Source organism: Micropterus dolomieu, linkage group LG15, assembly GCF_021292245.1.
Source record: "Micropterus dolomieu isolate WLL.071019.BEF.003 ecotype Adirondacks linkage group LG15, ASM2129224v1, whole genome shotgun sequence".
NCBI classification, from domain to species: Eukaryota; Metazoa; Chordata; class Actinopteri; order Centrarchiformes; family Centrarchidae; genus Micropterus; species Micropterus dolomieu.
Window position 1 is genome coordinate 9,464,456 of NC_060164.1, and position 26,153 is coordinate 9,490,608.

General features: G+C 39.8%; 1 protein-coding gene across 8 annotated transcripts in view; it reads left to right on the top strand.

Annotated features, from left to right (window-relative positions):
* Nucleotides 1–26,153, top strand: part of macrod2 (mono-ADP ribosylhydrolase 2) — a 390,971-nt gene that overhangs the window by 356,099 nt on the left and 8,719 nt on the right. For 2 of the 8 annotated variants that reach the window (XM_046070270.1, XM_046070272.1), the window contains exons 9-14: nt 1,924–2,002; nt 9,197–9,235; nt 10,952–11,008; nt 15,857–15,895; nt 18,526–18,660; nt 19,320–19,385. In XM_046070270.1, the coding sequence (XP_045926226.1) occupies nt 1,924–2,002; nt 9,197–9,235; nt 10,952–11,008; nt 15,857–15,895; nt 18,526–18,660; nt 19,320–19,385 (415 nt within the window). Of the gene's footprint in view, nt 1–1,923; nt 2,003–9,196; nt 9,236–10,951; nt 11,009–15,856; nt 15,896–18,525; nt 18,661–19,316; nt 19,386–26,153 lie in introns of all 8 variants that reach the window. The other 6 variants (XM_046070269.1, XM_046070271.1, XM_046070273.1 and 3 more) reach the window with 5 other exon arrangements.

A 26,153-nucleotide genomic window follows, 5' to 3' on the forward strand; every position in this document is an offset into this window, starting at 1 on the left:
ACTCTGCTGGAGAAGGGTGAAAGTGAAAGAGGTGACCTCTTTCTTTGCAATCTTCCAGTAGCTCAGTGTTAGACTTTTTATAGACACATTATCGCAGTTTGGAAAGTGAACATGGCTTGTGGTTAGCTTTGTATCAGTGCTTATAAACCAAAAATAGTCCCCCTGTTTACAGTATGAATTATAATAAAAAGCATGGTTTCATGAATGCTAACTGTATGATTTGTTAAATTGTTGATATAAGTAACATGTTTATACATTATTTACATGTGTAATTATTTGGCGCATGTCTTGGTTGCTGAATGTAGCAGAGTCCATGATGCTCTCTGACTTTATCATCATCATCTGATTTTTTTTTTCCCCAGTGGATCAAAAACATAAGGGGTGTCAGTTATCTACTGAGCCAACAAATACAAGTAATATAACTCAGATATGCTGGAAGTTAATTAATAAGCAATGATTTGTCATTAGAAACTCCTTGTTAAGTCTTGTCAAGAGCCAGTGAGCTCATTCAGACATTTGTTTTACATGACTGTTAATATAAAATTCAGCTTTTTATCATTTATTTTTTATTTAATGTTTTTGATAAGGGACAATGTACATTGATCAACAATGGCAAGTTTTCATCGGTAGTCCCTTAACTGGCCATCATCATCCTATGGCAGCCATTGCTGTGCTGCATCAACAGTAGACCTAAGCTAACTGTGGTTAATGTTAGCCACATCAAACCTTGGTTATGTGTACCAAAAATATAATGCCAAACACTGCAAGTGTTTCAGAGTGTGTAGCTACAGCTTTCCAATAATGCACAAAGAGAAGAAAAGCTACGTGTGGAGTGCACAGTTGGGTCTGGGGGTATCAGGAGCAAATACAGAAAGCCAGGTCATCCATAGTGATTAGAAAGTTTGAAATCCCGATGGGCAGTGAGGAAACAGAGGAGGGACTGGCATTGATCATCAACACCCACTGAGCAACACTGAGCTATTAAGGTTGTGTTGTGCGAAGAACCTCTGAAATATAACTGATTTCACCTTTGTTGAATTGTATAGACCTTTTTTCACAGTAGCAGACTTTTATTTACTTTTAATAGATAGATATCTTTTCAAGATTGTTAAGAAGCGATCCCTCTGTCACCTCTGTGTCTGTCTGCGATCAACATATAACACATTAGTTGTTGTGGACCACTTAACTGCCCCAAAGTTGTCATTGAAGTACCTTAAAATGACACATCTATGAAAATAGAGATTCACGGTAAGAAAAAGAAGGACGATTAGCTAATGGTAATTTCTGGATTGTGTGTAATTTCTAAACCTCAATCAAATAATTTGTTATAGCTATCTGACCTCGAAAACAGAAACATATATTAATGGCATTCACTGTATTAATTTGTGTGACATTAAAATAAGCCTATTTCTGATTTTCTATTAAATTAAACACATTGTCTTCTCGTGATATTTGTTTGAGATATTTGTCCTATGTTGTTTTTCTTTTCAACATTTAATTATGGCTTTATGATCTGTAATAGTTGAGTAAAACATTTTTTTTTTCCTCTTGTAATTTTCAGTTTGGGTGAAAGTATTCTCTATATTACAATTTCATGTCGTTGCACTTTATGTGATACTGAAGCAACTTGCACTGCTCTAACTAATGCACCCATTCAATAATGCTTATTCTGATGTAATGTGCTGTAATATATTCTCTAAAGGCAGTCTCACAATGTCTAGTTTGGGTGGTCTTGATTGGGAGGGTTACTAATTAGATGGTTTCTGAACTGCTATGATTGTGTCCTGCTGATGCAAACTACTGTTGTCAGATCTAAACTAAACTTGTCCAGTTAGTTTTCCTGCCATGTAATTCACCAGAGAGACTGTTTTTCAATGAGCTCACACACTTAATGCTCTTCCATCTCTTTTTCTTACTGTGCAGATCACACGGGTCATTTTCTGTGTCTTCCTTGAGACCGACTTTGCCATCTACAAGAAGAAAATGTCTGTCATTTTCCAAGGTATGTGTGTTTACTTACAATTGACTGGACTGCATATCATTAATACCATATCATAACATGTGACCTGTTACCCATTGCTGTTTTGAGATGAACTGGCTAATGGACTGATGAATGATTAATATGCTGTGTTTTGCCAAGGCCTCCTTTCAAAGGTTTTGTGTAGTATGTGACGTCACCACCTGTATAGACTTGGGCAGCTTTTGATACCTTGTGTATCCTTGGAAACATCTGCAGCAAGACATATGTTGTTCTGGGAAGCAGTAGTATAAGGACCTGTCAGGCTTGGGTGACACCTTCAGATGTAAACAAATTCATTGAATCTGCACATCCATTTGTGAGATTAACAGTGAGAATTTATGGTGACAGTTGGTAAAACAAGTGTCAGCTTCTCTGTGGATTGCCTCAATAGGATTGGAGTAGTTAGACTTATTGTCAGTGAATCGGCAATCTGATATTTTACATAATTGTTAATATTCTGATGAAACTTTAATGTCAGATTTGATTGACTATAATAATGGTTCTCTGCACTGAATGTCTCCTGCAAGAACTAAAAATTCAGGGATGCATAGCAACCACTGATCGTCCTTGGTTACTGCTCCTCAATTCTGTATGTGAAATAAACAAACATCCATTATCTTCTGCTCCCACTCTCTTTTCTGCCTCTCTTTCAATTCCGTCCCCCCTTTCACGCCGTCATCTTTTTTCGGGCCAGGAACAGTCACCAGCTCTGATGGGGGCTCCACGGAGGATTGGGTTTAATAGCTGGGGAGCTGAAAGAGGCTGGCTGGCTTCACCAGCCTAGCATTACCTCCCTTTTACCTCACTTTTCCCTCTCCACCTCCCCAACGGAATACCAGCTCTCAGGCCTTCATCTCGCTGCTCCCAGATGGAGAGTGTTTTGTTCCCTCTGCGCTCCCGTCATCTGTCCTGCTCCCCGCCCAGGCTCTTCCCTGAAAGATTACATTCTGGGGAGAGACCTTAATTATATTGCCTGCCCCCATGCACCCAGCACCCGTCTCATCATATTAGTGCTGTGAGATGAGAATCTGGAGCTGTTGTTCTCCAGTTATCACTCTCACCATTTACAAGTGCTGTCAGTGGATAAATGCCCTATATCATCCATGACTGGGAACAGAGAGGAAAGAAAACAACAGGCTCTCTGCATGTCACAAAGGGAAATCAGAAAAGTTTTGAGAGCTACATTATTAGAAGATAACTCTTTAAAAACTTTTGTTTACTATCATGGAATGAGTTGCTAGTGAGGGAGGCAGAGGTCAGTCTTGAATTAAATGTGCTGTTATTCCAGAAGGCTACCACAGCACACAACCCATTTCTTCATCACAGTGCCTCACCTGTCATGTGCCCTTTGACCTCTGGGGTCAAAGCCACCTTTATCACTGCTATGTGTGGGCTAGAGAGGATACTAATTCCATTGTAGACCATGTTGCTAAATAAGTGTGACCTTTTCATTCATGGTCACTGTCTTAAGTGAGGCAGAAATGTTTTTTTGATTTTCTTTTACACCACACTCGCCTACACCTGCTCCAATCTTTCACCTCAGTTGATAAGTGTGCTTTAAAGAAAGAACGGTTGATTGGTATGATTGCACCATGTACGGAATGTATAACCTCATAGTGTGAAAGCACTTGCATTTAGCCTACGCAGAATGGCAATAGTGAATCAGAAGCTGTGAATTAGCTCTGCAGGTGTGCTCCAGCTCTTTCAGAACATCCCATCATCCTCACTGCTAGAGACAGACAGTCAGGTGGATCTTGCGGCAACAGTGAATGCATCACACAGAGGCCATTCTGTCTCCTGTAACATCCTCCCGCTTTCAATAATTCTCTCCTCTGTCATGTCTACCCTCCCAATTCGCTCTCCCTCTTTCCTCACTAATTCTCACTTACACCTCTCCTTGTTCCCATGCCACTTTGCCTATTACCTCATCCCTCCACTTTCTATTATTCTTCCTCATTATATCATGGATGAGCTTCTCTACCGCCTCCTTTACAAGCAAGCTGTTGTGAATAGTGGCCTAGATCTTCCTGTAATTTTGTATGTGTGTGGTCGTGTGAAACTCAGGATGTTCCCTGTGACATCAGTTTCAAGCATGTCTAGCGCTGAGAGTAGGCACAATGGATTTTTTATTGAAGTCTTACTATTCTCATTTTTCATGGTATAGCTGCTCTCCTCATATTCAAGCAATCTGTCAAGTGACAATGACTGGAGCAGGGACGTGTAAACAGGACATTTGCATACAGGAAATTGCTTTATTACAATGTGCATTGCCACAAGCTGTCACCATGAGAGAGCCAAAATATGGTTACATCTCTGCAAGAAGGAGGACACTGAAAAATAGCCTGTGCTGACAAGAATACTCATGCACACCTGCATAAATGCACATCAACCACGGCACACAAACACATACATATAAAACCAGAAGTTGCACCTAGTATTGAATATTAGAACATTAACATTACAGCGCAACATTAAAACAAATTACTATGGATTTTTTTTTTAAATTGCAATGGTATATGCCCGGTGTCCAAACAGATTCACCAGAGGATCTGCTGTTTAATGATGTTGATGGGGGTCTTTTTATGCAGCACCAATTCAAGGAGCACTTCAGTTGTTTAGAGTCATACGTTTTGTAAAGGAGGCCTCTCAAACACACAAATACTTAAATACGCAAATAGACAAACAAGCACTCAAGAATATACTCAGCAACTACATGTAGCTTTTACCTCTTTGGTGCAAATCACCATACATTACCCACCTCGCTAACCTAGCTCATAACCAGTGAAATAATGACCTATTCATTACTTTGTAAAGCCATAAACTGTACACATCTCAAAGGTTCTGTGACTGTCATGCTATCTGGTTAACAGGACTGTCAGTGTTTGCGTCGTTTGAAGTAATGCACACACCTAGAAAAAGCAACCAGAAAAATTTCAAGGAATTGCCACGGGTGTATTTTTAGAAAAATAGAATATAAAGTTAAGTATAACCATTAATTAATAAACATACAGAGCTTTATCAATGTAATTAATCACATGACATGGTTATATTAAGTGTAATATAAGTATTCAGATTGGTTCATAGATCGTGATTGACCACATGCTTGCCTTGGCACGTATTATTTGCAAGCATGGAAGCAGTCAGGCAGCTGTGGTTGTAGAGAGTAAAAGCATGTTGAAATTGATTCTGGGTACACTCCGCCACTAATATGATCCGGGTGGGTGCCCACAAGCTGCGCTCCATCTCTTCTTCTCCTCAATCAGCCACAGTGCTGACAATATTAACACAGCCCACAGATCTGCAGGGGCTGCTGCATTCTCTCCAACTGTTTCACTGACTTTCCAATTGACATTTATTTACATGGCTGTTAATACACTCCATACCCCCAATCCCACACACCTGCCCCCAAATGTCCATAACGGAAGCATCCCCTCAACCTTCCACTGCTTGAACTATAGGCCTTTTTCTAAACTCCCTTTCTTTTCCAAATTTTAAGAAAAGTTAATTGAAAAGCAACTTGGTCAAACACTAGACCTGCACAGGGTGTTTAATAAATTTTCTTCTGGCTTCTGTAAACTGTACTCCTCTGAAATGGCTCTCCGCAAAGTCTCAAATGATATTTTGATGGCTGCAGAAGCTGGAGATTGTTCCGTTTTGGTTTTATGGGTCTGTAGTGTAGCTTTCGATACTGTTGACCGCCACATTCTAATCCACAGGATAAATCACCTGATGGGCATCTCTGGGACTGCACTGGAGTGGTTCTCCTCTATTCTCCCAGATATGACCATGTCAGTCTCTATAGATGAACAGGTGTCACACTCTGCTGCTTTAACATGTGGTATCCCCCAGAGATCAGTCTTGGGACCCATTTTATTCTCCATTAAAACGCCATTAAATGCCACTAGGACAGATTATCAGTAGTTTTAGCAACAGCTTCTATCATTTGTAAGTTGATGACATCCCGTTGTATTTAAACCTGAAGAGCCTTATAATATTTCTGATGTGAACAACTGTTTAAATGCAGTGAGAGGCTGGATGCCATTTTCTATAGAATTTCATTTCTCACATTAGGATGCTGGCTCCATCATGTTTTTTTCACTTAACAACGTAGGTCTGTTGTGTCAAGAAATTAAATGGAGATGATTTTATCTGCCTGAATAAATCTTCCTTACACTGTTTACAAACTGTCCAAAATGCTGCTGCTGCGCTCCTAACACATTCCAACAGATGGTCACTTATTACTCATACTTTAACCTCTCTGCACTGACTTCCTGTTAATTTTACAATTCATTTTAAACTTTCGGTGCTCACATGTAGAGCCCTACATGGCCGGGCTCCACAATATATCATGGACCTTCTGCTCCCCCACACTATGAGCCGAGCTCTTAGGTCCTCTACACACGTTTTTCTAAGTGTACCTCGGACACGTTTTAAAACACGGGGAGATCGTGCTTTGGAGTCAGCGGCACCCAAGCTTCGGAATAGTCTCCCAATAAGCCTGAGGTCTTTGGATGCTGTGGACTCGGGACTTGGTATTTAATAAACTTGCGTGTTATGTCTGTTCCTATTTTATTTTTATCTGATAGATATATATTATCTGTGTTTCATTTTTTTTAATTCTATTTTGTTTAATTGACTGTGAAGCACTTTGTGAGTATTGTCTGTGAAAGGTCCTATATAAATACACTTTTCTTGCTTTCTTGCTTGTTTTGGAAGAAGTAAATATGCACATGCTTCTATTACACATGTAATTTGTGGACAGAGGATATGAAAGGCTACTGGAAACTTGTGAGACTATTCCTCGGGGCAGGGAAATGAGGAGACCATGGTTTGTTAGTGATGTGATTTCCAGATAGTACAGTGTCTCTCAGTCAGCTTAGCTCATCATCTGTGAAAATGTTCACATGTTTGGGCATAAATCACAGACATGTAGAAAAGGTACAAATACATATCCTGACAACCTGCTTACCAATGTGTACAGTATTAGCTAGAAATTATAACTTTTTGATAGTGTACAGGTTTAGACCTTGCTTCGCTGTAATAGTATTCAGTGAAAAACTTTAAATCCATCACATATTGGCAAGTTATGTGAGTGAAAAATGTAACTTAGAGGAATAGTTATTTCACTTTCTTGCAAGAATTTGATGAAAAGATCAATATGTCTTTCCAAGAGTTGAATGAGAGGATCGAAACCACTCTCAAATCTGTCTGTTACGATGAAGCTGGAGCCAATGATGGTAAGCTTAGCTTAGCATAAAGACATGACCAGGAAACCGCTAGCCTTGTTCAAAGTCTGCCTTCAAGCTAAAGTTCAGTAATTAACATGTTATATCTAATTTCTTTAATCTGTAAATAAACTGAAGTGTAAAAACAAGTTGTAGTTTTTAGGGTGTTATGCACTGACCTATTTCTTGGCCGGGTGCAGTGACTTCCTAGAGTTTTCTCCTCACTGTGAGGTTGCCAGGAAACCATTTAAGAAGCCAGGTCATGTAACATGTTAATAAGTGAACTTTTGAACTACTGAAAGATTGATTATTTTTTATTATTTTTCTTTTGGAAAGAGCCAGCCTAGCTGTTTCCCCTTCCTTACAGTCTTTTTGGTAAGCTTAGGTAACCAGCTCCTGGCCTGTGGCATTGGTCCGCCCATCTAAACTGCTGAAAGAAAGCGCATGACCATATTTCCCAAAATGTCAAACTATTGAACACAGTTGATAGTTTCTTCTCTGTTTCATCATTATCAAGATAGTTTTTGTTCATCCTAAGATGCAAGCAAGCCATCTAGTAAGAATCCCTTGAGTGAATCCAGCGGTGCAATTGTGTTGAATTTACCCCTAGAGAGAAAGAATGAAAGAAATAAAGGTGTCATGTACTGTTATTCTCACGTGTAAGTCACATACATGTCCTGTGTTGACAGCTGTGTTGAGAAGTGGTAATAATGTTATATAGCATGTGGCAGAAGCTGAGACAACCCATGTTTCCATTCTTGCACTATTGTTATACTGTATCAGTGGGCCTTCCTTTGTTTCCCCAAGCATGGTTAGATTAATGCACTGTACCCTTAGATTCAGTGTTATACAAAAGAAAAGTCTGTCGCTGGATCCACAGGGAGCTATGATGCTTACACTTCTACAGAGCAGATGACAACAGCCTTTCATCAAAGCTAACGCTTGCTTTTGCTTGTTAACCACAGCGCAATCATTGCTCAGACTCATGCACAGCCATCCACACACACACACACACACACACACACACACACACACATACATATATATATATATATATATATATATATATATATAGTCAAACGTGCCCTCACACATACTGCATATTCCATTCATATGAACCGTACACATTAAATGAGTGAACAAGCACACATATACTACATATATGGATTTGAAGCATCTTGAGGCATGGTAGGTGTGTTTCAGTGTGTGTGTTTGTGTGATGGGAGCTGTGAGCAGGCATCCACAGGTCCTCTCTCCCCGTCTCTCACTCTGCAGTTCCCCCTGAAGCGGCATCTAAAGCTTCCTTCTCATCTCCCACAGTGCAACTCAACTCATCCACCCAGAAACACCTCTAGTTCACTCAGTCTGTCTCACACAATAGAAGTATAGAGAAAAGAAGAGAAAATCAAAGGGTTTTTTTTAAGGCGCAGTTGTCCGCCCCAGCCTGCAGTCCTTGTAATTTGAGGAAATGGGAGGTTTTTCTATCATTTATGTTGAGGCTACCAGTATAGATTTAATTGAAAAAGAATGTCTCATGAATGTGAACCCCCCCCCACCCCCAACACACACCCACATACACAGTAAGAACTCACTAGATCCAAGGCCGTCTGGTGGGGGAATTGAGAGTGGCTGTGAAGGGTTTTTGGTGAGATTTCGGAGCACGGCAGCTGGTGTGGAAGGACGAGGTGAAGGAGTTTCAACAGCCAGCTTTTGGACATAGGAATGGGATATGTTTTCCTTTCTGTACCAAAAGAATTATATTTCAGTGACATTGTGAGGAAACACTGCAGGTTCTAGTTTCATTGGTTGACTGGTTTAAGCAGACAGAGTACATAGCAATGTGGCATCAAAATACTGCTTTAACATGATAATCAAGGAGACAAATGACTCTCTGTATCGTACATCATAAAATAGCGTGGTTTGACATGCTGTCTTTTTTCCCCTCTGCCAGACAATGACATGGAGGTTACGGAGGAGCAGCTGAAGGGAGGTGAGTGACAGAATATTTCATGGTTGCCTTTTCACCCTAACACTTCCATTAAAGCACACAGAAGCTGAATGAGTGGCGTAGCTTCAGCTTGTGACAGTGATCTGCTAGGTTTTATGCAGCAGATGAAATTGAATGTTTATTCATTTAGTGACAAGTTGAATCCTGGTCTTTGACACATCGCAGTTAAAAATACTTCATGTCAGGTACATTACATCGCAAGAGCGTATATCCACAGCTAATTCCCAACAACATTCTGTTCATCCAGCTTACGGGCACAATGCCTTCAGACCACCTAAAGAAACGGCAGTGACAAAGAAACAGCAGAGCAACATCCCTCCGCAGCATGTGCCAGGCAATAGCACAAACGCAACTGTCAGCGCATAATGCTTTTATCACAGCACCATCTTGGCACACGGCCTGAAACTCCCAGATACTGCTTATCAGGATAAACTATTGACATTTGTCTGTGCACTGATGTCCTGAATAAGCAATGGCGCGAACAGAAAGCCTCATGGGAAGGTGTATATTGTTTGAATAGCAGGAACAATGGCTCCAATAGAGTTTAGCAGCAGTTTTTTTTTTTCTCCTTGCTAGACAAAAAAATTCATTTTTATGAAATGTTTGATGAAATGTACTGCCTCTAGCAGTTTTCTCCAAGGTACAGTAGGTCTTAGAAAGCACCTGATGGTAAGTTTTCTTTACGAGTATGAGGGGATTCAGAGCAGGGGCTTGCCAGGTCTAACTGCTGTATCCCTTGAAGACGTCATAGTACACGTGCAACCAACTAAGCAGAGAACAATGTTAGTTTTACTTTCTGTCGAAGGAAGTGTTCAGATTACCGTAGATGTAGAACCCAGGGTGCTATCAAAATGTTTTTCCTCCCAAAGTCACCCTCATGATTTGCCAATTACACGCATCTGTGTTTTCAATGAGATTCCATTTTGGGTGAACATAAAAGGGCTGTTTTATAAGTGCACTGTAAAATGTGATATTCCAGAGTGAAACAATGTGCACGTAATGGCTAAATCATAAAGACTTGGCTGAGAGGAACTGCATTTGAGAGTTTGTCCTATTGTTGGCGCCTGAGCGACTATGTTGTTTTCTGTCGCGTTCTAAACCAGCTATTTTATGCTGCATACTGCATAATAACATAGCACCAGACCATATCAAGCCAACTGAAATAACCCCTGATAATACCTAGCTCTGTTGTATCATCATGCCAGCCATGCCCGGGTCCAGTTTGGCCTTGTTTGATGGGCTTCTGTGCCAGTGCCAAAGACTGGCCTTTTATTCTGCTCCATCAGCCAGAGTTTGAATCAGTGCAGCCTGGAGCCTATTCAAAGGTTCGAATGACATGGAATGGTGCTTTTGTCCCATACTGTGCTCTGGAGTTGGTCTCAAAAGCCTCACATTCTTCCCTTCTCTCTCACAGGAATCTTTTTTTTTTCTCAGGCAGGTATAAAACAAGACAGTGTAACAGCCATTGAGCTCTTCCACAGGCTCTCGTAGTGTGGTCAGCCTAGACAGAATGGCCATGTTAGAATAATCACTGCTACGATGAGTTTGGTTTGCCAGAAGTCATCTGTACTCACAACATCTCAATTCAAACAGTTCAAAATGAGAAGGTGTCATGCCCTTCGCATCCTGATGGTGTTGGGGGATAACAATGTGCCACTCCCACATCTGTAAATTACGTTTATGTTTGTTTATTTAAAGATAACACACCACCATCTACGAAATCCACAACCGAGGAAGAAAGAGAACACAGCAGAGGTATACCTATTTGTACCTATCTGTCCGTGTGCGTGTGTGTGTTGTATTCTACTTGTATTAACGATGACTACATGTTTTGGACATGCCAAGTTGCATTACTGGTAGAGGAAACTTTGTACATTGATATGATTTTACATTGTAATTTATTTTGTGTGTATGAAGTAATGGAGTGTGTTCTTGGTCAGTAATCTTCTTCTTCTCCGGTGCCAAGTTCCTCTTTGGGGAAATGAATACAAGATGAAGCTTGGTCTTTTTTTAAAGAATGTTTTCTTAGAGGCAAACTTGTTTAAGAAGCCATTATCTGGCTATTCTGCAGTTTCAGCCCCTTTGGATGTATAATATTGAAACAGTTATAGGCTTCTCCGATACGATGGACCAAAGATAATTAGATTCTTACACTGGAGGGTGTTAGTAGGCAATTAAAATCGTACACCATCCATTTGTCTTCAAGCCTTAAGGTTGCAGGGAATTTTTGAAGATAGCAGGCATGGTTGTTTTCTTTGGGGAAACGGTTCCTCTTGCTGATTGTGGAAGGCTGGACTAGATAGCGCAGACACTTCAAGGGCGTCAATACATTCTGTGTTGTTAAACAAAGCACAATAAGTCATTTCTCCCCGCATATTCAACATACCTTTCCATAATCCACAGCAGTAATTCAATATGATTCACAAATTCAATCATCAGCATTAGGAGGGCATAAGTATTTTGTAATAATCTTTATAAATCCTAATTTATCAGGCCCGGCAGCTTAATAGTAACTAATCCATTCACAAAAGGCCTTGGCACAGCTTTCTAGCATGGGAACACTCAGTCCTTGAGACAACCTCTCTCACAGGAAGGGAATGAAATGATTTTGTACTGCCTGCGCTGTAAAGGTTAGGCCTGGTTCTATGTAGCACATAGGAAGGATTAATCATAGAAAACACTCAGATGTCAAGATAGCACATAGCAGAGGAAATGCGAGCTGCACAAACTGACTGTCAGCTATGTGAGACAGATGACGAGAGTCTCGTACCACCTCTGCACACCTGTGTAAGATCTTCTTTCAACAAAAACACACTATATTTCACTATCTTGTGCGTAGGGACAGTAAAGCAGGTCACCTATTTGGTAGAGTCAATATATGGAGTTGGTGGAGTGTGTCTGTCAATATGCCTGAGTGTGATCCATCACAGGGGATACACTCTACCCAGTCCATGGGTCAGGAATGAGGGGCTTTTAGCCACGGCACTGATGAAGAGAAAACACGAGGCTTTCTCAACTGTTTTTCCATGATAAACACACTTTTTAGTGGACTGAAGGTAATTATAGGGCTGCTCTGTTCCACAAACTGCTATATTTACAGTTGTTTGTCACTGCACGAGCAAAATGCTTATTCAGCCTCAGTGGACTGAGGGAAGAAAACTGTAAAAAGCACGCAATGAACACCCAACTGTGAAAAAAATAAAAAGAGAAGACGAAGAAGAGCACAACCTGTGTAACTAACAGCAGCTTCTCTATCTTCTTCTTAACATCAGACATCATCAACACACATCTCACATTATATTGTATGTTACAGTGTATGTTACTCTGTATTATGGTTTTAGATTTATTTAATCTTATTCTATTTTTTTAAATGTGAATTCACTATTTATTGCTTTTACCACTTAAACCACTCATAAATGTCTAATAAAGGAATGTCCTACTTTCATGAGACTTTCCAATGTTAAAGCGCTATATACTTTGTAACTATATTTACTTTAGGACCAACCAGAGTTGTTCAGATTTTATAAACAATATTTCAACTCTTCTTCAAAGAAGCCAACATATGATTCATCATCAACTACAAGTAACCCCTAAGTGTATTTTGCACAAAAGCATCACAGATTAACTGTGTGTGTGCAAGTATGATGAGCTATGTTGTGATGTAATCCACATGAAACAGAAGCACAACATGCAGATGCTGCGAGCTATAGAAAGAAAAAGAGACAGAGTGGGAACGGGTAGGTGAGACGAAGAGGCAAATGCTGGCACAGAGGTCCAGGGCGGAGTATAGCCTCTTTAGAGCACACCTGAGTTGGAAGGCAGCCACACAGTGTCTATTATTTGATATCAGATTGGTATTAGTGAGATTAGTGGATGTCACAGGGCACAGTAAAATGTGAACATTGAGCCAGAAATCAATGCCTGGCTGGGTCTGTTTGCCTGGCATGCCTGAGCTTTCTGGGAAAGACCCAAGGATGAGAGGGGGAGATGGTGAGAGATGGCACCGAGCGTGGATGAACATGCAGATTAATAACACTGTGTGGACAGACAGTGTGCCTCTCCATGGGATGCCGTCTTTTACACCATGGCACCCTGTCAAGCATCACTCACAAACACACTTGGACTTGCTTGCTAGCACACACACACACACACACACACACACATTTGACATGCAAAAGGTCTTTGTATGATAGCTGCTGGTCATTCCTTTTTCCTTTACACATGTCTCATGAATTTTTCAAATCCCCCTTTTTTGTATCTCTTCTCTCCTTTGCTTCAGTTGGCTTTAATGGAAGCAATAGGAGACAGGGCTGGGGGAGGAGATAGAGCATTGCTAGGGTGTGTGAGTGTGATTGCAAGTTAACTTGTTCTCATTTCTTTTCATTCCTGAAAATATCATTGTAGAAAATATTGTTTGTAGTTGATGTTTACTCAGCGGTCATGCAAGTAGGACACACAGGGAAGGTTGCATATCAGCATCTAAATTGTTTATGTCATTGTGATACTATACCCCAGCATCTGATGTTGACATAAATAAATAATTTAAGTGTGTGTGTTAACACTACAGCGCCTTCACTCATTCAAGCGCAGGCAAGTGCCTAAAATTGCCTTTTAGTCACTATATTTCTGAAAGTGGAATTCATGGGGCTATTGACACTGAAAGTCTTGAGGTGTGGACTTTGGCTTGAGCCCTTCTGTGTGAAGTATGTCAGACCCTGATTTACAGTGACAACAGTTTAGTACAGTGAGTATTTGGTAGGAAAGCTGTGACAATGCTGCCACCTGCTGTCTGGAGCACTTGAGTGAGTGGTCTGGGTTTTGTGGAGAGAGACTGTTCTAATTGAACTTCACTTGGAGCCATTGTAAATCACATCTGCCCTACATAGATTCTTTTGTTCTCTAGTTTGTGTGTGTATATGTGTGTTTATCCACAATATGTCCCTTAGCATCCTTTATCACAAATTGAATACTGTTCCATTCAATAAGCCAAATACGAATGATCAAATAACAGGGAGGAAATTACATTCAGCCTTTTGTCGTATCTCATATATTGTTCTTTGGGATCAGTTTAGACAGATACAACAGCCATGCATAATTTCTAAATGCAGAAGAAAGCTTTAGGGTGACCTCATGACCAGCAAGGCATTCATCTTAACCTGCTTTTCCCAATGAAGTATTCTTTTCAGCCCCTGTCTGTGGCTCCATCTCAAATGCCAGTCATGATTAATAGAAAGAATTGCCATCTACTGTGTGTCACCAGCGTTCTGCATGATGGACAGAGGCACTTGAGACAAACATGCAGCACTGGTAGAACTGGCCTTTTCCCCATTAAATAGAGGCTGGCATTTTTATTGTTCTGAGTGCAGGGCAAAATTGCATAGATATGAAAAAATGGTTTCTCTCTACAGCTTGTTAAAAAAGCAATTATAGAAGCTGCACAATAGCCATTGTAGAGCATGTTCTCTCATTGGTGTCATGGCTTTCATTTACTCAATTTGTCCCAAATGTCATTGGTGTGTGTGTGTGTGTGTGTGTGTGTGTGTGTGTGTGTGTGTGTGTTTGTGTGTGTGTGTGTGTTTATGAGATTGTGAAAGAGTGAGGAAAGGGGTAATGAGGAGGGTGGGGGTAACTGATATGATGCAAGGATTTAAGTTGTTTTAAGATGAAGTTGAAATCTACCTTTTGTGCATAAGAAAATATTGCTGTGGTGTTATACAGTTGGCAGTTGTAGTTGGGGAGATGCTCTCATGACTCTAAATTTGTATGATGTCAGTATCCAGTGTGATGAGTGTCATTCTCCAGTGATATGTATAAAAACCAGAACATTTTTTTATGGACCTTTCTAAAAAGATGAAACGTAATTCTTTTTAGTCTCAAGTTTCATAATGTCATACTAATACAATTCATTATACTACTATCATAGTGATACTATTTCTAGCCAAATTAGTTTGGGTTATGACCAAATAACTAGAAAACCTTTCCTTCAGCTGCACTTTGTGTGTGTAAATTATCTTAAGTTAGCATTCTAACACATTTAACTACGATGATGACCATGGTAACATTAATCAGCATGTTAGCATTGTCACTGCATGCATGTAAGCATTCTAAAGTTAGCTTTTAGCTTAAAGCACCACTGTGCCTGCTTACAGCCTGACAGAGCTGCTAGCATGAGTGTAGACTTTTAAGAATGCACTGCTAGCCATTTGAGACCCTCTTCATTGTTACAAAGATATACTGCAACAGTGATAAGTTTGTAAGCCTTCAGTAACTGCAGCTCATATCTATAATAATGTCAAATAATAGAACAGCTAACATATAACTCTTAGCAATCACAGTTGTATGTTTGCTTACCAATAACCTAGAACATGGACAAAAAACCTAAAATCAGCCCCCTATGGAAAAACACATTGTGAACGCGAGGCTAGGCAAGAAGTTTCCATTGTAAAATGGGATGTCAGGTCTCACAAGATGAATCCTTTGCCTAGAGATGAACAGTTTGTGATCATTAGTGTGACTGGTAGCTTTGTTTTTCAAAATGAACGACTGACATTATTCCCACTCATGCATGTGTTTGGCTGATGATTCCTTTTCCTCCCTTTTCAGGTAAAGAGGAAACAGGTGATGAAGAAGAGGGTGACAATGGTAATGTAGCTCTACGGACCATTAACACATGTTCTGAGCCCCTCGGCTCTTCCAATGCTTCTTGATGTCATTTGTCATCAAAAATTGAATTTTTCGTTCGCTCCACTTCAGTCTTTCCATCCTGTGTGCCACCACCCTAACAAAAAAAAAGTTCTCTTATCACAGAAGCTTGGAACAAAGAAATCCCTCAATTATGTATGGCTTTAGAAGTGACATTCTTTTTCCCTTCTTTTTTGTCACTTAATTTATGCATGTCTTTGTGGTTCCATTGCTCTCATACTGCAGTACAAAGACAAAGCTACACAAAGAGATGGAATGAAAAGGCTGTTTGAGGTGATATCGAAAGCCAAGTCAATTCAACTCCAGGCACTAGCACTGAACTCAAATGTTTTCCTCTCTTTTGAATTCCTCTTCTGTTTCTAGATGCTGCAAAAAATCAAGACGTGGACCATGATTACCGTTTTTTTCAATTGCCTAAGATGCAATGGTCAAAACTAAAGCCAGTTTTTCAAATTTCTTAATACAGTCTGCGTTACCAACATGCATCTTGGCCAAAGAGTTAATCTCACTTCAAAAAGTCACTCAAACCACCAAAACACTTCATAGAAGTCTCAAAATAAACTCATTCAACCAAAACACTGGCAACAATTCTCACTCAGAAAGCATCCTTTGTCACTCATAACACACTGACCTAAAAAACACTAACAAGTATGAATGATTTTTTTTTTCATATAAATCACTATTTTATTATACAATACAGTCACTTTTGAACATTTCTCAGATCTCATTTCAGAATTGAAATTCTCAAAACCACTTGTTCAATCTCCACATCATCTAGTCACTTGTGCAAATCGTAAAAGCAATTCCTGTGATGTTAATAAGAATCTGTGGCATGACAGATAGCAACATCAGCCTAAGGAGTTTTGAATCCATTTTTAACTGTTTTGGACACAGTGTGTTAGCATCTGAAAAATGTGCTGTAAATATACAGTGTTTTGCAGGTGGTAAAGTAGTAAAGAGAAAAGAGTTCTAGGATTTTGGAGAAAGTGGTCATTTAATGCATTTTGTGTGAAAACAATGAAAAATGATTCATAGTTTGGTTTACATACACTTCTGTTTCACAGACAGTGATTCAGATTTGACCAATGCAGGTTAGCAATTGTAAAAAAACTGTAAATAAAAAAACAGGTATAGTACAGTTACAAGTCAGTGCTCCAGCATGGACGCGGGTGTGATTACGGCTTATTGTCAGTGTGCAGATTGCCACCACTTTACACATCAATCTGAGAAGGAAGGAGCGCACATTGATTGACTCTTATCTTTAGAGGAGATGGGAATTGCACGAGCTGACTGACGTGCAGCTCATTGCTCTGGTTTTCACTTCAGTTGAGTTTGATTAAAGATCTAACCTGATCAGTCTTGTTAGCAGCAGAGGAATAACTAGTATACAAAGCTCTAAATGCATCTATACAGGCTGCATGAACAGACCCTGAGACTCTGATGTGTTTGATTGTGCTGACAACGAAGAGTGTCAAGTGAATAGAGTTTGTGCGTGCGTGCGTGCGTGCGTGCGTGCGTGCGTGCGTGCGTGCGTGCGTGCGTGCGTGTCAGTGTGTTACAAAGGGGCAGCCATTAAGTTTGAGCTGAAACCATTTCTCTTTCTCTGAATATCCTCTGTGCTGCTGGTATATAATTAAGATTCTGCATTTGCATACTGGCAGTGAGAAGCGCCTTGCCTCTCTTCTGTTTTTGTTTTATTCAAATCCCATCCCAATGACAAAGATTTGACAGATAGAGCCTCTCTGAACGTGAATTTTGTAGATATTCTATGAGTAGATATACCAGTGATAGCCCTGGGATTCCATCCAAGACCCGAGATATGTAATTACTTTCTCAAGACACAAACAGAAAGGTAGGAGCTAGGAGGAGCCAGGATATACAGTTAAAAAACAACACCTGCAGGCTAAAAAAGCAGTTGCCTCATTCTTGTTTATGTGTGTGTGTGTGTGTGTGTGTGTGTGTGCGTGTGTTTTGCAGGCAAAAAACCAGAGACCACAAATCAATATGTTGTTCAATTATATGGTCTTGGTTACTTTGTAAAATATAACCTTTGTTCCCAGACCTTTATTAGCACGTCTATTTACCACAAGTACTCTGTTCCTCTACATTCTGCTTTGTATTATTACTTTTACATACCAATGGTGTTGTTTTACTACTAATACATATTTTAGCACTAGGACTTTCCCTTCAAACCACGCCCTAGCAAAAGTTAGCAATCTAGTGACTACCTAGTGACACCCTTATAGCATCAATTGTTACAAGCTTTATATATCCTGAACTGCTTCAAACACAAGTATTTTAAATTAAGATATCTACATTTAAACTAGTATATACTGCCTTAAGCACACTTTCCAAGACAGTTTTTCCTTCTTTCCTGTCAATCTGTTTGCTTTTCAAACTGGAAAAGAGCAACCTGTTGATGTAAAAATGTTTCTGAGAGATTTCTGTCAGCAATAATGAAGTACGGGCCTGTTTACTGCCATGTGCTACAGGGTTTAATGTGAAGGCTTTGACTCTCTATGCCTGAATTAATCCTTCATGGCTTCTTTTTATATTTCATGAAATTTCAGGAAATGAGGAGCCATCTCAAGAAAAGGACAACGATGAAAATGAAAGCCAAGACAAAGATGAACCGATAGGTATTGACAAAGACAAAGATGAAGACAAAGGCATTGATAACGCTAAAGATGAAGATGGAGACAAAGGTATGTTCACAAGAGTACATGTGTTTGTTTTCCTTGAGTTCCACAAGTTGTCAGTGACAAATATAAATACCAAATTGAAAAGGTTTAGGTGGTCATCTTATTTCTTAGTAGTAATTAGTATTTTTTCACTGTTTGCAGCCCAATATCCAGGGACACTGAGGCAGACGGATATGAATAAGTCAATTCAATGCATGAAACTCTGACAGCTTACATAATGACAGCATAACACAATGGAAGCATAGATGTATACATTTTTGGTTTACCAGCAGTCTAAAATTACATGGTTGAGAGATGTTCAACGCTAGAGTGTTTTTTTATTTCTTCCTGTCAGTGTTTGAATCTATGCAAATTTATCTCTCAGCACAGAATAAGGAGAACCAAGTGAGGAGGAATTCGAGTTCAGATTGTGAGCAGTATTACAGATTGGACATTCAATATTGTATCACTGGAACCTCACAGTCCACAGCACGTACACAGACTTAAGGCAACCGTACCACACATACTGTACGCACACAAACAAAGCTGATCTGTTTGAAGATTTGACAGCTCAAGTTTCTTTTTGCAGACACATGCGTGCAGTCACCTGTCTGAAAAGACACTGAGGTCATGTGAATGTGTAATGGAACAAACATCACAGCTTTGCTTCCTTTTTCCAGCAGAGGAAGAGGAGCCTGCCGCAAAGACAGAAGACTACACAACAACAAAGTCCACTATGGAGATGGAAGGTAAGATCTGATTTTCTAGGATTTGATGTGATTTGATTTGATTTGATTTGACCTGATTGAGAGTCTGACTGACTTTCTATCAATGTGATTTTCTCGTCCTGTCTGGAGTATTTGTATACTTGTGTGTTGAATTACTGTGGTCAGCGTTGTTTTTGCTGTCTGCTGTTTGTCAAACAAGTTTTCCACTTGAATCAATCTCAGCCTATCTAAGGTCCACTGTATCACCCATGTACAGTATAATCACTTTAGACAGGAAGTACTGGGCATTGCAGGGACCCTCAGGTGCAATAATGCATTTCTGAAAGCCATGATGGAGGTGCTAAGAAATGCCAAAAGTCATACCTATATGGAATAGGCATTGTTCTTTTTTGGGCAGATTTTGACTTGGAAATGATAATTGTACCCATCACGTAAATGAGTACTTTTGCACTTACCATAAAAGGACATTTCAAACATTCCCTTACACTGTAAGACTTACATTTTAAGCTAGCTAGCCCTCAAACTCATTGAAAGTGTCCAGCCATTTTAGGAAATTACTTTGCTTTTTTTTTTAAGCACACTATATATTTGTGACTCATTGCCACAGACAGAATTGTTACCAAGAAATTTTATAGAATAATTCAGACTAAAGAAAAGACAACTTTAGATTAAATTGTACTGTACAGCTTTTTTGATCTATCTCTGCTTTAGCCACATGGCCATATATTTGCCTTTATATATGTGTGTATATATATGCCTTTATTTGCATCCAGCAGCTCCAGTGGAGCTCTATGATGACGCATTGTCATTCATTTAGGATATTCTCTGGATAAGTTGAGGGTTAGATTTGTAAACCCCAGCCACCCCTCTCCAACCATTGCACTAATACAAAGGTCTGAGTCACTGTCTCACCTCCATTTCCCTTTCTCTTTGACTGACATTCAATTAATTTAGGCTGAAAGTGAACATTCCAGATAGATCTATCTGAGATAGCCTCCTCCATCCTCTCTGAAAAGCCATTGGAATACGTCCTGCAAACACTGCAGGCTTTCCATCACTGGAAAGCTTCACTCCAGCCTGTTGATTGTGTCTTGCCTGAGCCTGCCGGTGTCTGTCACTGTCTAGGGTTACCATGGGTTGTGTGCTGTGTGGTGGCACTGTCAAGCAGTAAACAGTGGTGTCATTCCTGATTGCAGGCAGATTGCCTTTTGTATATAGGAGCAAGGCCTTGGACAGAGGTGCATACCATACTGTCTCGGATATTGAGTCTCATGCAGGCCAACTCAGCCCAGCTTAGCCATGCGTAACCAGCTATTCACAGGACAAGAGCAAATGATTCCTGAGCCAATACCCATTATTAACAATAATAACTGTAATCAAGCTACCTGCTCATGGCCATGGAGGTTAAATCTGCTTCATTGAAAAGAGTAATAAAATGTCTCATAATGATGGGTGGAATGAGTAATGAATCAAACAATTTGCGGACAATATGAGGTTGCTACACACATACACACACCTACCCGTGACTAAGAGTGTGCGTGTGTGTTTGGGTGTCTGTGGGAGTCTTTTTCATCAAGTCTTGCCAGCTATCTTTTATTTTAAGTCTTTGACATCATCTTATATTCACAAATACATAGTAATTTGCAGCTAAAATATTCTCGGTGATATAGTATGTTTTGTACTGATTCTTCAATTTTATTTTCTTCTCAAATACCCCGTTGGCTATCTGCTGTTGTGTTTAGAAAGAAACAGGAGAGGATCTTACCCTGATTGCAGGCAAGATAGAGCTTTGTACATTTCTGAAACAAATTCAAACACAAATCCATACCAGTTCCTGACAATCAAATGAACAAACATTGCAGTAGTCTTATTTACATTTACTGATATTCATTTCCCCACGAGGATAGACCTCTTTTTTAATTCTAAGTTTTTTAATTCTTTGATAGACTGACATTGATGTAATGTTGACGTCGCTGTTTAGGAAATGAGCCATCATTGCCAACTTGCTAAAAAATCTGTTGCTTTTAAACACGAAAGCAAGGAAAAGCAATTAAAAGGAAGACATTTGCTGCCTCTTGCTGTCTTTTCTCTTTGATCCTTCGGTAAATGCTGTAAGAGTAATGCTTTCTAATTTGTTGTTAGGTTAATTGTTCAGTCGTGTACATTGATTCATAGGCCTCTGAGAAGTATCTACAGTACTGCAGCTGACATCAAACCAGCTATGCAGCACCTTTGGCTGTGGATGCATTTTATTTGATACCTTCTAGTCCTTTGAATATTGTTATAGAAAGACGTTTGTCTGATTAAAGCACTCAGTCACACTCTAAATATTAGTTATCCCACATTGCAGGATGTGTTAAAGACAGACATGTGGGCTATAGTGTTCTCCAATACCATCCTTTGCATCTGTGCATTTATATACAGGTGCAATGTCTGTTGAAACTCTGCTGTTCTCACATAGCTCAAACTTGCACATATGGAAGTGTGTATCACAGCTAAGCATCTCAGTCCCAGCTCAGTCACACTAAATAATCTAAAGCTAAAGAAAACAGCTTTGTGTTTTATTCATTTCCCCTCTCATCATCATTACAACTTAATGGTAATGTAATTATTTATTCAGTCAAGGCACGCTCTGTTATATTAGATACGGATGTAGGATGCTGCACAGGTCATTTGCTGTTGTCTTATCAATTCATATTACCAAACTGTGCCATCTGTTGTTTACATTGCAGATCAGGTATGTTTAAGCATTTAGTCCTGTTGTTCTTAGCTCTACAAATAAGTTCAATTTAATGCAATATTGTAAGCAACCAAGAGTCATAACATCCAAACAGTATATAACAAATATTATATTCAGGGGATTTTATTTAGTTCTCTAAAACATCTGTGTGGGGTAGAGATATGGAAGGAGGTAGGCAGAGGAGAGATTTTATATTTTAAATCAGGCTGCGCACTCCACTATATGAATCACATGTATTAGATATCTCCCTGCACAGGCAATGAGATTCTCATTCTGATATTTGGGGTGTTATAAAGGCGCATCAAATTGAATCAGAATTCCGAGCAGCCTTTATTTATGAATATTCAAAACACACTTTAGAATGGAAATGGAGGCTATATTGTTATTGTGTTTGAAATATCTATCCAGCAAGCCTGGTTCTGGTGACTTGTGAGAGTGGGCACCCGCTTCAGTAAGCTCATGGAATGCCCATAAATTAAAATAAGACGGTCTTTGCCTAAAGCTAGGAATAAATAAATCTGAGTGGTGTACAGAAATTGTTTTTCCTTCATGCAGTGTGATTCTCCTACAGGAGTCGATAGCTATTGTCTTAGCTCCAAAGGTAAGATTTAATGGCTGCACAGATCCAATGCCACTGCATAAACAGCAGCTCATCCTTCTTTCCAATCAAACTGAGCGAGTTTCGCCTGTAAAGCATTTGCATGTCATGCAATGCACCAGCACAAGCCCGAATAAGGTTTGTTGTGTGCAAAACTGCTCTGTGATACTATTTCCTATTATACTGGCAGTCAGTTTAGTATGTGCCTATAATCCAAACAGGCTTTAAATGTGGGCAAAATACTGTGCTGCTCCTATAATTTTGCTCTTCAGTATATGCCTGAATATAAAGCACAGACAGCCTTGCAATCAAGGGGACCTGAATGTTGAATACATCAATGTTCCTTATATTTTCCTGCCTTTGATAAAGCTGGCCTCTGCTAGAGGCTGACTGTGGGATGAATGCAGCTCCTTGAATATGGAAGGACAATACTTTAGAGGGGTGGTCTCTACATGTAATGGCATACTAAAGCCAGGCAGGAGGGACCCTGCAGGGGAGACAGGGAGAAAGAGGATGGAGAGACAGACAGGCCCAGCAGGCCATCACAGCAATCTCGGTCTCAATACAACAGAGAGACAAGGCACCATTACATCAGCCCAGAGGCTGTTGGAGCTGACATTACCACTGCTCATCTCTCCCTTTATTTTCTTTGTTTCCCTTTCTCTCCTTAGAGCTGTTGTGTTGTTAACAAAACATGTCAAAGCAAATCAACCAAACTCCAGTTTATCCTCATTAGCCACAGGTTTTCGCTTGTGTATGGTTACATTCTTTGTCTTGATTTCATGACTTTCTATTTCCAAATGTTTTTTCCTGTGGTGGCCAGGATGTGTTAAGTGTAGATGGCTGTGACTGCTTTATTTAGTGCTGTGCCTCTGCCACTACCACTCGCAGGTCACTACTGTATTTGAGGTTCTGAGTAGAAAGCCCAGCTACATCCACAAGTGCCATATGGTGGCCAAACACCTTATGCACATCATGTACCCACCTTCCTCACTTGTAAGATCCACAAATATTTTTTTGAAATGCATCAAAATGGAGGCACAACAAATCCCCTTCTAAAAGCTGTCATGAGAATTGGTTTTATTCTCTTGTTTGCGAATGTTATTTGGGGGATGATATTGATTTCTATGTATTTTACTCCCCCACTGGTACAGCTTTAGTGCCGATACAAACTAGTACAGCAAGCCGACACAAACGCTCCACTGAAATTCCAGCAGACTTGCCCCTGGCAATATGAAGGTACACAAAACTATCACAGCACAGTGACCCTGTGTGGTCGCTCTTTTATGTTAAAGTATCAAGTACAAGTGGACTTTCTGAATAATTCATAGCAAATCAAAATATTTTTCCTCCTTTTTAGCAGCTTGAATAATTGATGCCAGAATTTATTAGTATATTCCTCTCAGAATTTGTTGTTGCTAAAGTGAGCTTTGCATTTATGTTCCTGCGTATGCAAAAGCAAAAAAGATTTGAAGCTTTGCTTAATTGGTTGTTTTGTGCCCCTTTGTCTTTTGTGAACAATAGGATACTGGTGATGTAAATCTAATTCTGAAGAGCAATGCGGTCCTTCTTGTGGCTGAGATATGTCAGCTCACAATTAACTTTTGGCGTAACATTGTATACTGTAACAGTGAGTGGTTCCTTGGGGAGCAAGCTGCCACTGGCTGAAGACATTAGGCTATGCTTGTGTTTTATAGCTTTTCACACTGACTGTGAAAGTCCAGGAACAGCAGCTACACCAATCACAGCCCTGCTGAGGCATTGTGTGTGTGTGAGTGCCACGACGCTACCCACAGTCTTATCTTTATCCTATTAATGCAGCTTTTATTGTTGGATTCTGTTTATTTTTGCTCCTCATTCTTAAACTCTGTTTGACTCCTTGTTTTCACTTGCTTTGTTAATTTTAGGTCACTGGATATTAAATTGAGCCTGTTACCTGATTTCAATATGAAATAGTTTCAAAGTTAAATTGTTTTGCAATCTGTTGATCCCCTGCAGTCTAGTGAATTATTTCCCATCACTCCTTAGCATGACACCACCCTCTATCATTTTGTAATATCTTCTTGTTGATGAGAAATACAAGGCTGTGGTCATTTAGCTTGAATTTTAGAATAGACAGACAGTATGCACAATGTCCCTTATGTTGGTCACCTCTGTCCCAGAAGCCAGCTTCAAAGAGACAGGGCTTCATCTAAAAGGCTACAAGGGACACGCCTTTTCTGTCCTACTTTGAAGTTCCTCTTTTGAGCTCTTATCTCTTATCTTATCCAGTCCCCACCCCTCTGTTTGGCTCACAAAAATGGCAAATGAATCAACTCTGAGCAGAGTGAGAATTTGTCAGCTAGCAGAGACAACAAATGTGTCTGGATCTCATTTTAGTCTCAGTCACACACGTCCTTTGAAAACACACAGATACACATAAAGACACTGTTTGAGCAATGAGCAATCTCTGTATGGGTCTCCTGGAGGCAGCGCGTTCGCTAGATTTTTTCTTTAGGTGTCATCTCTCCAAGTTTTCTCATAATGCACAAAGGGTATGATGCAAAGAGATTCAATACAATATAGCAGAGCTGTAACAGTTAGTAGATGGATAAAAATTAATTGGCTATTTTGATAATCGATTCATTGCTACAGTTGTTTAAAGCAAATGCCAAATATTTGATCTCAGATGTGAGAATTTGCTGCTTTTCCTAGTTTTAACATTATAGTGAACAGAATATTATAGGGATTTGGAAAAAAACAAGCAATTTGCTGATGTCACCTTGAGCTTTGGGAAACTGAAGCACATTTTCTGACATTTTATAGACTCAAATCATCAAAATTAATCAATAATGATGTTGCAGCCGTAATGACGTGATACAGTTCACTGCGTAATATCATTTTATTATTAGGAAGTGATACATTAGTCAGTACAGGAAACACTGGGTAAAGTAAAGTAGCAGTAAAGTAACATCATGTAAAAAAAAATTGTATCGATAATAATATCTGATGCAAAATCTTCATTTGCTATAATTACATCTCTATCAGTCCCTCACTACACTGCTGACGTACTGGATGCTTTTACTGAGTTCCACAAATCAAGCTGCTCTCTCGCTGACCTTTCAATGATCGACAGCCACTGTGCCAGGGCTCCTGGTTTTCACTGCAGTCTAGACGAGCACTTTGATTATATTGACCAGTCCGATCCATGATCTCCTGTGGAAAACCTTGAGCTGCCCAGAAGAGGCATCACTTCATAACTGCAAATCAGACAGCTGGCACGAGCCTTGTGTCTTCTGCAATACACATCCAAACACCCATCCTCTTAACATGCTGCTTCTACACCTCCCTGAGCTGTGGTGTGGTCCATTTTAATGTACTGCGGGGGTTAGCCAGATCACCTTGTGTCAGATTTACCAGTCCCCTGCATGACTGTCTGTGTCTATGCCTTCATATAGTAAACCACAATAGG